This window comes from Zingiber officinale, chromosome 3B, assembly GCF_018446385.1.
Source record: "Zingiber officinale cultivar Zhangliang chromosome 3B, Zo_v1.1, whole genome shotgun sequence".
Lineage (NCBI taxonomy): Eukaryota > Viridiplantae > Streptophyta > Magnoliopsida > Zingiberales > Zingiberaceae > Zingiber > Zingiber officinale.
The window spans coordinates 116,237,031-116,251,906 of NC_055991.1; the positions used below are offsets into that span (position 1 = coordinate 116,237,031).

The window sequence follows — 14,876 nt, forward strand, 5'->3', positions numbered from 1 at the left end:
CGAATAACCCGAATCAAATAAACCAAATAACCTGAACCGAACCAAATGAACACCCCTAATGACAACTAGTCATAACTACGCATGACAACTAGTCATAACTACGGTAATAGTAATAGGAATAAGAGTATTCTTAGGATAAAACATCTAGTGGGGCTTTTTTTGATTTTTTTTTTCTTGTTTAAGTGACACCCTTTTGATTTTTTTTAAGAACATCCTTTTGATAATTTGTATAATCTATTATACTCTTTTAGTTTTTACCCATTATTATTTTCTGTTGAAAGAATATTTTTTAAAAGAAAAATAAAATAGTATTCTAATATATATTTTATAAATTAATATTATAACAATAGTACCTGTAATATATATATGATTACATTAATTTAAAACTATTAAATTAAAATACTAATCAAATTGTTTAAACTTTAATAAAATTATTTTATAATTATTATATTATAATAGGATTACTATATTATTAACAACTCTAACTTAAAAATTATTAAATCAATTTACTTTAATATATTCTAATAGATACACTATATTATTACATAGAATAAGATAATTTCCAACATAAGAAAAATAGAGAGGTATTATTTAATATTTAGAAATATAATTAAAAAATAATAAAGATATTTTTTTATTTTTATCCAAATTAAATCGAATCTTAAAGAAAATCAAATAAGAAGTATTCGTAAATAACAGATGGCTAGTTAATTGAAAATCAGATAGCTAAAATTAATAAATAACAAATCAACGGCTAGATTCTACTAGGGCTGATTGATTCTCATCTGATCTTTTTTACTCCTCTTTTCAAAATTCAAATCTGCATCTCGAAGATACGGCACGATCTCAAAGCGCATTGCTATAACTAGACGGCGATCCCTCTTTTTCCTTATCATAGAAGGCGGCGATCGAGAGGGGGAGATGGCGCCGAGCGGCGTGAAGAATTTCTACCGTCAGAAGAAGAAAGGGGGCGTGGCCAAGCCCTCCTCCAAGCGGAGCATCGCTGGGAAATCTCCCGTCCCGTCCCCGTTCCACGGTACTCTCTTACCTTCCGGGTTTCCTTTTTCCCATTTCTCACCATTAATGCTCTCTCTCTCTCTCTCAACCCTAAATCGACGACAGGTTCTGATGCGGAGCGCGATAAGGCATACCTGGCCGCAGGGATCGGCGAGGGGGACGACGAGAAGCTGCGGCAGTTCGATATGGACATGAGGTACGGCCCCGGCATCGGGCTCAGCCGGATGGATCGATGGGAGCGGGCGGACGCCATGGGGCTGAATCCACCCGCTGAAGTGGAGGCTATCCTGTTGAAATCATCCGCTGCCGCCGCTGGATGCCTCTGGGATGCACGAATCTAAATTTAACACGTAAGTATAAAAAATAATTTCCTTTTTGCGTGCGCGGAGAAGGCATTTTGGTGATGCTGATTGCAGTCTCTGGCTGTTTTGGTGTTGATTTCCCCTTCTCTTGCCTGTGTTCCTGTTGCTATGTTTCTTATGCTTAAGTAGGCTGGAATCGAAGTTTCTCTGCTCGAGAACATTGCTGATCTCGTTCTGTTTATTTCATCTTGTTACCTGCAATTCTTCGTGGTGCTCATTCGTGGCGGTAGATTTTGGACATTGATAATAAGCATAAGATAGTTGAACCTTGCGCTTCATCGACCGCGAGTTCCTAGCAAAAGTTTAGACCTTCGTTAAGGAAATAATCCCCTTTTTTATTATTTTTTAAATACATTTGAAATATATTTGTATATTAAATAAAAGTAAACTTAGTTTTCCTCGTAATTTTTTATTACTTTTTCAAGATGCCCTTGTTTTAGGGTGAATAGACAGACGAATAGATACTCGTGGAAATTTAGGGATTATTTCGACAATACATACAGTGTGTGGGTGTAGGATGACAAAATTTTAAATCATAGAAGTATTTCAAAAGGAGAAGCAAAAGTTTGTGGTGTACAATAAAAATTTCTTTAAAAAAGATATATTTTTTATTACATGGGTATTAATTGCTTTATTCAAATAAAAAAATTGAATCTGAAAAATACTACATCTTTGATTTGATTTGATAAATAGGTTAGTTGATTTAGTTAAAACTGATTGAATGGTAGTAGATTTGTAGTTTTATTTCAATTCAGTTATAATAAATAAAAAATTTATAAGCTATATAATTGGCTATTTAGCTTGATGTTTTGGCAGAGGACGGATTGTACAGTTCCAAAAAATAATAAATTAAATTTGTTTTTGGTAAATTAATTTTGATTTATTTTTTACTCATTTCTAAATTCTCCCATTGTGATATGTGACAATTAAAATGAGCTCTCCTTCTAATAAACTGTGGGAGCCGCTCCTCAAATTTATGATTTATTTTTTTAAAAAAATAAATGATTTTATACCAACTACATGTCTTTTTTTTAAAAAAAGTTTTTTTTTTAATTAAGAAAGACCCTTGAATAAGTTTTTAGAGTTTTTTTTTTTTTCCTTTTTTGACAGTGGAGAAATATTTGAGATTTTTTCTTTTGATGTGGAGTTGATACGATGTTGTAGGGATAAAAAAAAATCTGCCAAAACTTTTTCCGTTGGAGATGCTGTAAAAGCATCAATAATGGACTTGTGACGTTATAATTTGAAGCTTATTAAAAGAGTTACTTATGGCTCGTGTTCAACTAAACCTTTTCTTGGATTCACCTATTACGTAAATCTGAATATAATTTATGCATGCTAAGAAGAAATAGACCTCTAAACTAACTAAAATCTTTTTAAAAATAGCTTATACAATATAGAAGTTATTATTATTTTTAAGATGAATTATTTTTAAAAATTATAGTTAATAGATTAATTTATAAATAGTGGCATAGTTAAGAAAGTTGAATAGCGATATATTTGTAGTATCGCACGACCGCCTATTAACTTATATTTGTTATTTATGTATGTTCGGTTTTTACCTATGATGTATTTTTACAAGCTAAATGATATTAGATATATAAAACTAAATTAATATTATTAGTATACTAAAAATTTCTGATATATACATATCATACTGAAAATTCACTATATAAAATAAATAAATATCTTGAATAAATATGAATCAATGTTTTCTTGTTTCTAATAATTCAATAAAGATATTATTAAATTATATTTACTCTTTACATAATTAAATTAATTTATTTTTTGTTTGAATCTAATTGGTTGGTATAGTGTAATGTAATTGTATGTAACAGTAAGAATATATATAAAATATAGAATATATTATGTAATGTAATATAAAAATCCCTTGAGATAAAATTTAATTAAAAAAATATTTGTAAAATGGAAAATATAATTCAGAAAAAGAAAAATCGAGAAAGATAAAAATTAAAAATAACTAAAATCAATAAAATAAAACAAGAGAATTTTATAGGGATTTCAAAAGATTTTTTTTTTAAAAAAAAATACAGGTTAAAGAGTAGCTAAAATATTTCCGAACTAATTATTTTTATTACACCGTATGTGTATCTAACCTAAAACTTGTGCTGAGTAAATATTTGCTCACCTTTATATCTTGAATAATCGTTGAAATTAGAATTGTTGACTAAATTTAACTTAATAATTATTTTATAAAAACTTTTGTTTTTCTACCCCATCCACAGTTCATCACGAAATAAGAAATCCAATCCTGTTCATCAGATTTTGGGTTTCCGAGGCTTGGATCCCTAGGCAGGTTTTCCGTCTCAGATGCAATTTTTAATTATTTTGTATCTGTTTGAGATCTTCGTGAGTGAAAGAAGGTTAAAAAGATTTGTTCAGTATCATCGAGAGTCGGTGCTTGTCCATTGTGAAAACATATTCGTTTGCAATTATCTTTTAAATCTGTACAGAGTGTTTCGTTGTTGATTGAATCTGTTGATCCAGTTCTGTGTCGGTTTTAGGTGGTGAGCCATGGTGAAGCGTAACAACGTTGTACGAAACAGGCATTTTAGGAAGCACTGGCAGAGCTATGCAAGAACCTGGTTCGATCAACCAGCTTGAAAGATTAGGCGACGCAATGGTGAGCCATTCTTCTCGTACTCATCTTTCTTGTCAAGCCTTGTAGAAGAATATTTTTAGATTTTGCTACAACATGCATGCATTCTCTTCATTTTAGCTTGTAACCTAAAATGATCTTTCATCTTTGGTTTATTTTCCTTGTTCCTACTGATAACATAATCCTTCATCGCAGCTCGGCAGAAGAAAGCTGCGAAGATCTCCCCTTTGTCTAGTTGTTCAATGTCCAACACTCAAGTATAATACGAAGTCAAGAGCTGGGAGGGGGGTTACACGGGAGGAGCTGAAAGTGCATAATCATTCCTTTTATTATGATAATTTCCATTTTTTTTTTTCAGATTGTATTTAACTATACTGAATCTTTACCTAAAACATGTTTATTTCTGCGCTGCCTCAGGTTTTTCTTATAGAGATGCATGCACAAACACAATTCTGACTTGACAAATTTGTTTAATATGGTTAAAGTCTATTGGATTCTATATGATTGAGAATTCATAAATCTAAGGGTGCGTTTGGGGATTATTCTTGATAATCTTAGTTATCTATCCAAGATTATCAACAAAAATCTTGTTTGGTTTAGGTAAACGATGATTCCCAAGTAATGTTCATGCCCGACACGTCAGCAAAAGGGACATGCAATCAGAAATCGGAAAATTAAGGTTTTTCTTGATTCCGAGGTTAACGAATTTTTTTACCCAAAATAATCTCGAATAAGAGAAAAATGTGACAAAAAAGAAAAAACGTAAAGAAAAAAAAAATTAAAATTTAAAAAAGATATTTTTTAAAAAAAAAATAAAAAATTGTAAAAAACTTTTAAAAAAAATAAAAATACATTAAAAAAATATAAAAAACATAAAAAACTGAGAAAAAAATAAAAAAATATTTTAAAATATAAAAAAAAATTTAAAAAAATGAGAAAAAACTTTAAAAAATAAGAAAAAGTAAAAAATAATAAAAAAAGGTTAAAACCCATAAAAAATATATAAAAATGTAAAAAAACATAAAATTTTTTAAAAAAACGTAAAAAAAATTTAAAATAATAATAATAAATAAATAAATAATAAAAAAGTAAAAAAAACTAAAAAAGTAAAAAGTAAAATAAAAAAAATATAGAGTTTAAATAATAATAATAATAATAATAATAATAATAATAATATTATTACTATTATTATTATTACTATTATTATTATTATTATTATGTATAGTTGGTTTTGTAACTAAGGGTAATATAGTAAAATATTAAATTAGGTTATTTATTAAAACCTTCAAACAAATGAATTTTTGTTGCATTACCTAAATTGAACCAAACAACATTTGATTATATTTTATTCCTCATAACCAAGGTTATACATGATAATTTGAACCAAACACACCCTAAATGTTTGAGCATTCATCTCAATACTATTTGATTATATAAGTGATGGAGATGATGCACTACTAGTGACTCTTGTTGATTGAAAGCATACTTCAAACTGTAGAGAAAAGAGTTCCTTCTTCTTCTCTACGCACACCAGGGAGAAGGGAATGTTAAGCAAGAACTAGGAAAGGTTCATTGGCGTAGGTCCTCCGACGCTCAAGTCCGTGCGATATTCAGGCGAAAAGTACAGAAGAAGAACAATAATTGCATGATGTAAGTTTGTAAAAATGTATTGTGTAAATAAAAATGTGAGCATACCTCGTCAATGGAGAGAACATCTTTTTATATCACCTCTCATAACCTCTGCAATAATGAGACCACAAGAAATATTTGGTATCAGAATATGTCTAGCGATGGAAGATGTACATACAACCTGGAAGATGTACAGTCATCTTCTGAGGAATCTTTCGTTACCAGTATATGAATCACTTCTTATAGCTTCTACCATTAATGAGGTGGTTGAGAAAATATGTCGTCAGAATGTCAGACGATAGAAGTTGTATAGTCATCCTTCGAGGAAGGTTCCATCACACGTATATGCTATCGTAGTAAAATATTATCTGACAAGTAACTGTTATTCTCTGACAAATTATTATGACTCCCTGACAATGTTGTCCCCTAGAGGTATCTCAATCGGATCTTTAGCCGACCGCCTGTATAATGTGATACCTATTTTTGAAGAGAGGGGGAGTCAAGCCTCGAAAGATCCGATCAGCACGTTGGACTGATCGACCATATTTTATGAGACTTGCCCTTGAAATGTTAACCTGGGAGTCCAACCAGCTCTATGTCCGACCAGGTTTATAGTGAGAATTGTCTCATACATTTGTCTTATATATAAGTGGGGACATTGAACCTCGTAACCCTAACTGGCGTTGTGACCGATCGAATATAGTTTGGGAAATTCGATAAGCTTCGGGGTCAACTGACCATATGCAGAGAGTTGCCTTAGTGATGTAAGATAGGGAACTATGCCCTATACCCTATCGACCCTTGGCCAATCAAACATATGCTGAGAGTCACATAAATGCTGAGAGATAGGGAGCTATGTCTTGTAATCTCAACTGGCCTTTTAGGGCCGATCGAACGATATGCTCAGAGACGTTCAGAATAGGAGTTAGGTCCCATAAGTCCGATCGACCTATGGGTCGACTGGCTATACACGGAATGAACACAAATGGAGTACTAGGTCTCGTAAGTCCAACTAGCTCTCTGGTCGACCATCATCATATTGAAGATGTAAAATACCAAAAATAGGCGAATATTAATAAGGAAATTTTCCAGAATTTTTGGAAATTTTTCGGGAATTTTTCGGAGCTCGTATAGACGAGTTAACGAGGACAAAAATGGGGTCCGGAAAAACCTGTTTGGGCTACCCCATTTATATGAGGAAAAGTTGAATTTCTTAATTCCTTTTCTTTATTTATTTTCCCTTGTTCTTCATTTTTTTTATTTCGCCGATCGTTCTCTTCTCTCCCGCGCGCCTCCTCTCGTGCCCTAACCGCACGAGCGGTTCCCTCCTCTTCCGAGCTTTTTCCCTCTCCCTCTCACGGCGTGGAACGCCTCTCTCCGCTTTCTCTTCTCTTGTTTCTGTGCCCTAGACGCCGGCCACCCGAGCCGCACACCGCCGACTGCCTCCTCTGCCATCGACTTCGCTGTGGAGACTGCCACAGCCGACGCTCCTCTTCCTCTGCGCCCCATTGCCGAACGCCATCTGGTTTCTTCCCTCTGTTCACGGTGTCTCGACACATCGCCTCCTCTTGGCCTTGACCACGCCGGTGCCGAGACTCTTCATCGCCGGCGCAGAGCCACAGTAGGCTCCACTTCACCTGAGCCCTAGCACTGACGTCGCCGACCAGATCGCTACAAGAACTCGCCGGAAGGAAGGATCATCACCACCATTTCATCTCTGCCCTAGCGAAGGTAGCCGACTCCTTCCTTTGCCCTAGGTTCCCTCTTGTTGTCGGATCCGAACCCTAGCTCCTCTGGGTTGGGTTGTGGTCAGCCTACCCGACAGGTAATTCTTCCTGCTTCGCCACCAACTACCGGCAGAGAGAAAAACAAGGGTTATCGAGTTGGGTAAGGCAAATAAAGAGGTGTTTGGATTTTGGATGTTGGAGTTGGATCATGTGCTAATTGTTTCTGGTTTCCGGCAGTAAGGTTTTCAGCTGTGTCAATTGGAAATTCTTCGACCTTGGATTAAAAAGTGATACATCCAGATTTAGGTGAGTTTAGAGGTCATTCCATTCTACATTGAATTTCATTAATAGTAATGGATAGTACCAGTAGATTAGTTGATATTAGATTGATAAATGAGTTTGTTGTATTCCATTTGGATAAGTTAATTGATGATCCAATTGGGGTTTATAAATTGGGTTTGTATTTAAGTTAGATTTCAGGGATTCGATTTAGCTAATTAATTTGTATATCATTAGCTAAACCTGTATGTCGTATTGATACAGGACTTTGACGCGAGACGAGTATCTTGATGTCGGATTTGGACATTCCTATTGGAGGCGGGTACTTTTGACTTTATGTCTTTGATATGCATAGTAGTGAATTTAACAAGTAGCAATAATTATGTTCTCTTATTTGTTTCGGTTAATCACTACCCGATACCTGTTACATGATTGGTTGATTGCTTGTTTTGCATCTCATGTATTCCTTACATGTTGATACATGCTTATAGGGGTAGTGATACACCATGCTTCACCATGTTCAGGACATAGGTTTTATACCTTCAGTGTACCTTTGATTTGATTCGTTGACCTATGATGCACTTTTATATATATATGGATTAGCTCAGGATATTTTGTGGTTAGTGTCATGCACCATTTGCATGATTGCATGCTGTGCGATAGTCCGCTCCATTATTGTTGAGCACATCGCCAGTTACATGGATCTGCACACACCACCACTTATGGGTTAGTGGGTATGTTGCAGCAGAGACTTTGTTTGGCTCCGTTGGTCCGCTCATGGGTAGCGTGATGCAACGTGTTAGCCGGCAGGGATTCCTCCCCGTCATCGTGTACCGGGAGTTGAGAGCATTGCGCTCCCCCATTTATGATTTGGGGTAGGAGTATAGGTGTACTCCGACAGCATCCCGTCCACTCGGTCACTCATCAGGAGCAGTGACGACAGAGTGCACGGTTGTCACATCCCTACCCACTCTGTCTCACTATTGTGTGTGAGATGGTTGACTAGTGTCAAGGGTGACCAGGACGCATAATTGGCATCATATGCATGATGCATTTATTGCGTGTGTTTGTGTTTGCTGCATTTATATGCTGCATATTGTTTGGATACCTATGTTTGACATGCATACAGGATTTCTATGCCACTCGGACTGTTTGTCCTTATACCCAGGTCCTGGTTAGTACAGTTTTTCTCCTGTTTACTTCAGTTGCATTTCATCCTTTTATATTAGGAGACTGTACGCATGATTAGTGCTAGATGTTATTTCCTTACTTTGCATATCAGTTGTACCTGCTGGGTGTGTTGGACTCACCCCGCCTCCATTGTTGTTATTTTTTCAGGTTGATGCTGTCAGGAGAGAGTTCCAGTTGCTAGTCCCTGCATATCTCAAAGATATTGTTGGTCTTTTGGTTTTCTTACTTAGATTATGCTAAACTTGTTCTGGTTATGGTATAGACATTGTATGGATTTTGTGATGTCGATGGATTTTTATTCGATATGTTTTACTATATGCCTGCTTGGACGACAAAAGAGGTGAGTTTGTCAGATTTGTGTTTTATGGGTGTAGTGGAGTAGGGTTAGTTTCGAGTCGTGGTATTACTATTTTGTTTACTTATATATAAACTGTGTGAATGTTTGTGTGATTGTATTTTATTATTATTTTTATTCCAGCCGCATGTGGCTGAGGTATATGAGGATGTAGAAAAGTTTCAGATTGTCCGCCGTACAGGGGAAATGCTGCCGAAATTTCTTCGGACAGGGACTCCTCCGGGGCGTAACAATTTATTTGGTATCAGAGCCAAGTTTGCGAGTCAAACTGGGCATTTTCGGATTTTCGTTATAGTTATGTTTCGGATTTCCGTTTTGGATTTATATGGATTTCCGGCGATGTTTCTTGTAAGGAATTCCAAGGTCAATGTGGGGACTGGACAGCGACGGAACATCTCCAGACAGCAAATAGGTATGATGTTTATTTTATGATTGTTATACTGGTAGTAATATCTGTAATATAACTTAACAGATATGAGGAAATCTACGCGTATTGCTGCGAGACGTAGTGCTGGACGACCACGTATGAGGACTTCGGGATCTCTGGATATGCCAGAGATGCCTACTGTTGATGAGCCTGTTAGTCAGGGACAGACTCAGCATACTGCGGGCGCGTCGGGCTCTCAGACCCCGACGACTCCTATAGAGGTACCTACCTCGGTTATGCCGAGTGTACCTATCCCTACTGTAGTTCTGGTACCATCAGGGGTACCATTGGCGTACCCGACATCTGCTCCAGAGCAGCCTACGGCTTATCCGGCACCACCGCCACCTGGAACTACAGTGTACCCGACACCAGTGACACCTGTGCCCCCAGTGCCTACAGTAGCAGCAGCTGCTCCACATCCAGTACCATTACCTACTGTACCTCCAGCTGCGACCACTTTTGTTCACTCAGCAGTACCACCGACGGCTTATGCTCCAGTTTATACACCAGCACCGGGAGTTCCTCCTCCGGTTTATTCCGCGGTACCACCTGTAGCACCAGTTCCAGTGGTTCCGCCAGTTCCTACAGCCGTCCCGACATAGCTCACTGATATTGTCGCAGCACAAGCTAGGATTCCAGCATTGACTGAGTCGATGAAGACTCGATTCACTCTCTCCGAGGAGACCTCGATCCGGGTATGACCCTGTCTTGGATAGAGAATATGGAGCAGACTTTCTTCTACATGGCTTGCTCCGAGTGGGAGAAAGCAGAGCTGGCCGCTTTCCACTTACGGGATGAGGCTAACGCCTGGTGGATTACTCAGCGTTCCATCATCGACGAGCGGAACGTTACTTGGGCCAGGTTCAGAGAGGCTTTTGAAAGCCGTTTCTTTCCACTAGCATATCAGATGGCTCGCAAGCAGGATTTCATGAGTCTGAGGCAGAACAATCGCTCGGTGACAGAGTATAATACTGAATTCAACCGGTTGGCTAACTTTTGTCCAGAGTTAGTTGCGGAGGACAGATCTCGTATGATGCAGTTTATATAGGGACTGGATGGTTATCTGCAAGTACGGCTTGCCGGTTTAGGGATCGTATCTTACTCAGATGCACTGGATCGAGCTTTGATGATAGAGTTAGCTCAACAGAGAGCATTTCCGGATAGGAAGAGGAAGCATACGGGTCAGGCATCAAGGCAGATCCAGCAGGCACAGACGACCGGACAACAGTAGAGTAGTCGCGGTCAGTCAGGTCAGGGTACTTTTGGGGTATCTCGTAGGCCTCAGAAGTTAGGGCGGTCTTCTTCAAGACGTTCCCGGTTTTCTCAACAGAACCGGCAACTACCTCCCAGTGATACTCATTGTTTCAGATGTGGATCCAGAGATCACCTCACCCCAGCTTACTCTCTGGGACAGCCAGTTTGCTTTTATTGCAAACTGCCTGGGCACCAGAGCCGAGATTGTCAGTTGAAGGCTCAGCACACGGCTTCCGGAGGTTCAGGTCAGAGGGGACAGTTTAGTCAGTCAGGGGCATATCGAGGAGGGCAGAAAGCCCAATCTTCACAACGTCAGCAGGGGATAGTTTCACCTGCAGCAGCGACATTTGGCATGCTTGGACAGGAGTACTCCAGTGCTTCCATAGCACCCCAGAGTTCTGTTCCAGGACCTTATTATCCGACGCAGGGGCAGTATCAGATGCAGCCTCAGCCTCTAGGTCAGTACTAGACTCAGTCCCAGCCATCGGCACAGTATCAGTCACCGCCCTGCCCAGCCGCAGCAGCCGCTGGCAGCGTTACCACCTCCTCCTCCGCCAGAGACTGGACGTGTTCATGCGATTACCAGAGAGGATGCGTAGCGAGCCGACGGATCCATTTTTCGCGGTACGATTTCCATTTATGCATTTTCCGCTGATATATTGATTGATACTGGTAGCTCGCACTCTTTTATATCCCGTACCTTTATGCGGGAGATTGGTAGATTACATACTTTTAGACTGCAGCGATTGACCGTCTCCCTACCGTCCGGTGATACTTTAGACGTCACCCAGGAGGTCAGAGGTTGTCCGTTAGACTTTGGCAACATGATACTTACGGTAGATCTTCTAGTATTGGAGATGGTCGAGTTTGATATCATACTTGGCATGGATTGGCTGTCAATATATCATGCTACCGTTGATTGTCAGACGAGGGTGGTCACCTTCCGGCCTCCGAACTAACCCTCGTGGAGTTTCACTGGCATCAGAGATGACGGCATCTCGATTATTTCGACGATTCAGGCGCAGAAGCTGCTGTCTCACAGCTGTCACAGTTTTCTATTATCTCTGATTAGTACTGAAGACAGCAGTAATTCGCAGCTCTCCGACGTTCCTGTGGTCCGTGAGTACCCGGATGTGTTTCCTGAGGAGCTACCTGGTTTGCCTCCCAGAAGGCCAGTGGAGTTCGCTATTGAGCTGATTCCGGGAACCACGCCGACATCGAAAGCTCCTTATCGTATGACACCAAAAGAGTTGAACGAGCTGAAGGTTCAACTCCAGGAGCTTCTAGATAGGGGATTTATTCGCCCTAGTGTTTCACCATGGGGTTCTCTAGTTCTGTTTGTCAAGAAAAAAGACGGGACTATGAGGTTATGTATTGACTACAGACAACTGAATGCAGTTACCATCAGAAATAAATATCCTCTACCACGGATCGAGGATTTGTTTGATCAGCTCAGAGGTACTTCAGTGTATTCTAAGATTGATCTGCGATCCGGATATCATCAGCTGAGAGTCAGAGACTCAGATATTCAGAAGATAACTTTCCGTACGAGATACGGTCATTATGAGTTTTTGGTAATGCCATTTGGGCTTACCAATGCTCCAGCGGTGTTTATGGACTTGATGAACCGCGTCTTTCTGGAGTATCTGGATCAGTTTGTTATCATTTTCATTGATGACATATTGGTCTACTCGCATTCCGAGGAGGAGCATATACAGCATCTTCGTATAGTCTTGGAGACTCATAGACGACATCAGCTGTACGCGAAGTTCAGCAAGTGTGCATTCTGGTTATCCTTAGTCGGTTTTCTGGGACATGTGGTCTTGAGCAGAGGTATTTCAGTAGATCCTTAGAAGATCGAGGCTGTCACCAGTTGGGAGCAGCCGAAATCAGTACAGGAGATCCGCAGTTTTCTGGGACTAGCAGGATATTACAGACGGTTCATCGAGGGCTTCTTGCGTATTGCTATGCCGTTGACACGTCTTACCAGGAAAGGCGTGAAGTTTACATGGTCCGAGGATTGCGAGACCAGCTTTCAGGAGCTGAAGCAGAGATTAGTGTCGGCTCCAGTTTTGGTTTTACCTTCTGGAGAGGATGGATTTGTACTCTACACCGACGCATCTCTTCAGGGTTTGGGCCCTGTTCTGATGCAGCACGGCAGGGTAGTCTCCTATGCTTCTCGATAGTTGAAGGAGCATGAGAAGAACTACCCAGTTCATGATCTGGAGTTAGCTGCCATCATCTTTGCTCTGAAGCTTTGGCGGCATCATTTATACGGTATTACATTTGAGATTCTTACTGATCATAAAAGTCTCAAATATATTTTCACTCAGAAGGAGCTTAATCTCCGACAGAGGAGATGGATGGAGTTCCTGAAGGATTACGATTGTACCATTAGCTACCACCCGGGGAAAGCTAATGTGGTTGCCGATGCACTCAGCAGGAAGTCCAGAGGGACTTTGGCTTGCCACCGGACTTCAGTCATGGACTTGATTCAGGGTTTCTCTGAGTTAGACCTTGAGGAGCAGGGACAGACAGAGCAGGGTATTCTTGTTACTATGGTTGCTCAGTCGTTGATCAGGACGAAGATCCGAGAGGCTCAGGTCGGTGATCAGCATTTTCAGTTCATTGGCAGTCAGATAGCTTCCGGGCAGCAGACCGAGTTCACACGAGACGATGAGGGTGTTATATATTTCCGAGGCAGATTATGCGTACCTCAGTCTCATCCGGTCTTACAGGAGCTACTTCAGGAGGCTCACCGCTCTCGATTTACGATCCACCCAGGAGGGACCCGTATGTATCGAGACTTGAGGCGTTCTTACTGGTGGAATGACATGAAGAAAGACATCGTGGATTTCGTAGCTAGATGTCTTGTCTATCAGCAGGTGAAGGCTGAGCACCAGAGACCTGCAGGATTACTTCAGCGGATTCCTATTCCTGAGTGGAAGTGGGATCACATTATCATGGACTTTGTGGTGGGTTTGCCGAGGACACGACGAGGTCATGACGCGATTTGGGTAATCGTTGATCGATTAACCAAATCCGCGCACTTCTTAGCGATCCGGAGGACTGATTCCCTGGATCGATTGACAGATCTATATTGCCGAGAGATCATCAGACTACATGGTGTTCCGTTGAGTATCATTTAGGATAGAGATCCATGGTTCACGTCTCATTTCTGGCAGAGTCTGCAGCAGGCCTTGGGCACACAGCTCCGTTTCAATACAACTTTCCATCCACAGACAGATGGACAGTCAGAGCGGACCATTCAGACTTTAGAGGATATGCTGAGGTCATGTGTTATGGATTTCGGAGGCAGTTGGGAGGACCATTTGCCGTTGGTAGAGTTTGCCTACAACAATAGCTTTCATTCGGCTATCCAGATGGCACCGTTTGAGGCGTTGTATGGTAGGCCTTGTCGGTCACCCGTCCTCTGGGATGAGGTTGGAGAGGCCCAGATGTTGGCACCTCAGAGAGCTCAGCAGGATGCAGAGTTGGTCCGTACTATCATATGGAGGATGTCAGAGGCGCAGGACTGTCAGAAGAGTTATGCTGATCGGAGACGCAGACCACTAGAGTTCTCTGTTGGCGACCATGTATTTCTACGAGTTTCACCCACGAAAGGGGTGAAGAGATTTGGCCTCAGAGGTAAGCTAGCTTCGCGGTACATTGGTCCTTTCGAGATCTTGGAGAGGATCGGAGCGGTAGCTTACCGACTGGCACTACCACCGTCCCTGTCAGGCGTCCACGATGTATTCCACGTATCTATGCTGAGGAGATACGTACCTGACCCGACACATGTGCTGGCAGATATCCCAGTTCCAGTTCAGCCTGACATTACTTATGAGGAGGTTCCGGTATGGATTCTCGACCGGAAAGAGCGTCAGTTGCGGAACAAGACTATCCGGCTGGTTAAAGTCGGATGGCAGCATCATTCAGACGAGGAGGCTACTTGGGAGCTCGAGGATACTATCCGAGCTTGATATCCCCATCTTTTTACGTGAGGTATGTGATT

General features: G+C 40.2%; 1 protein-coding gene across 1 annotated transcript; it reads left to right on the plus strand.

Annotated features, from left to right (window-relative positions):
• The first annotated feature begins 840 nt into the window (after positions 1-840).
• LOC121968543 (DNA polymerase delta subunit 4-like) lies at positions 841-1,546 on the plus strand. The gene is made up of 2 exons (XM_042518868.1): positions 841-1,036; positions 1,123-1,546. Exons 1-2 carry the CDS (start codon positions 922-924, stop codon positions 1,356-1,358), a joined length of 351 nt encoding a protein of 116 aa, XP_042374802.1. The 5' UTR covers positions 841-921; the 3' UTR covers positions 1,359-1,546.
• The last annotated feature ends 13,330 nt before the right edge of the window (positions 1,547-14,876 follow it).

Coding starts and splice junctions, on each gene's coding strand:
- LOC121968543 (XM_042518868.1), top strand. CDS start 922: ATGGCGCCGAGCGGCGTGAAGAATTTCTACCGTCAGAAGAAGAAAGGG. Junction 1,037..1,122: donor CGTCCCGTCCCCGTTCCACG/GTACTCTCTTAC, acceptor AATCGACGACAG/GTTCTGATGCGGAGCGCGAT.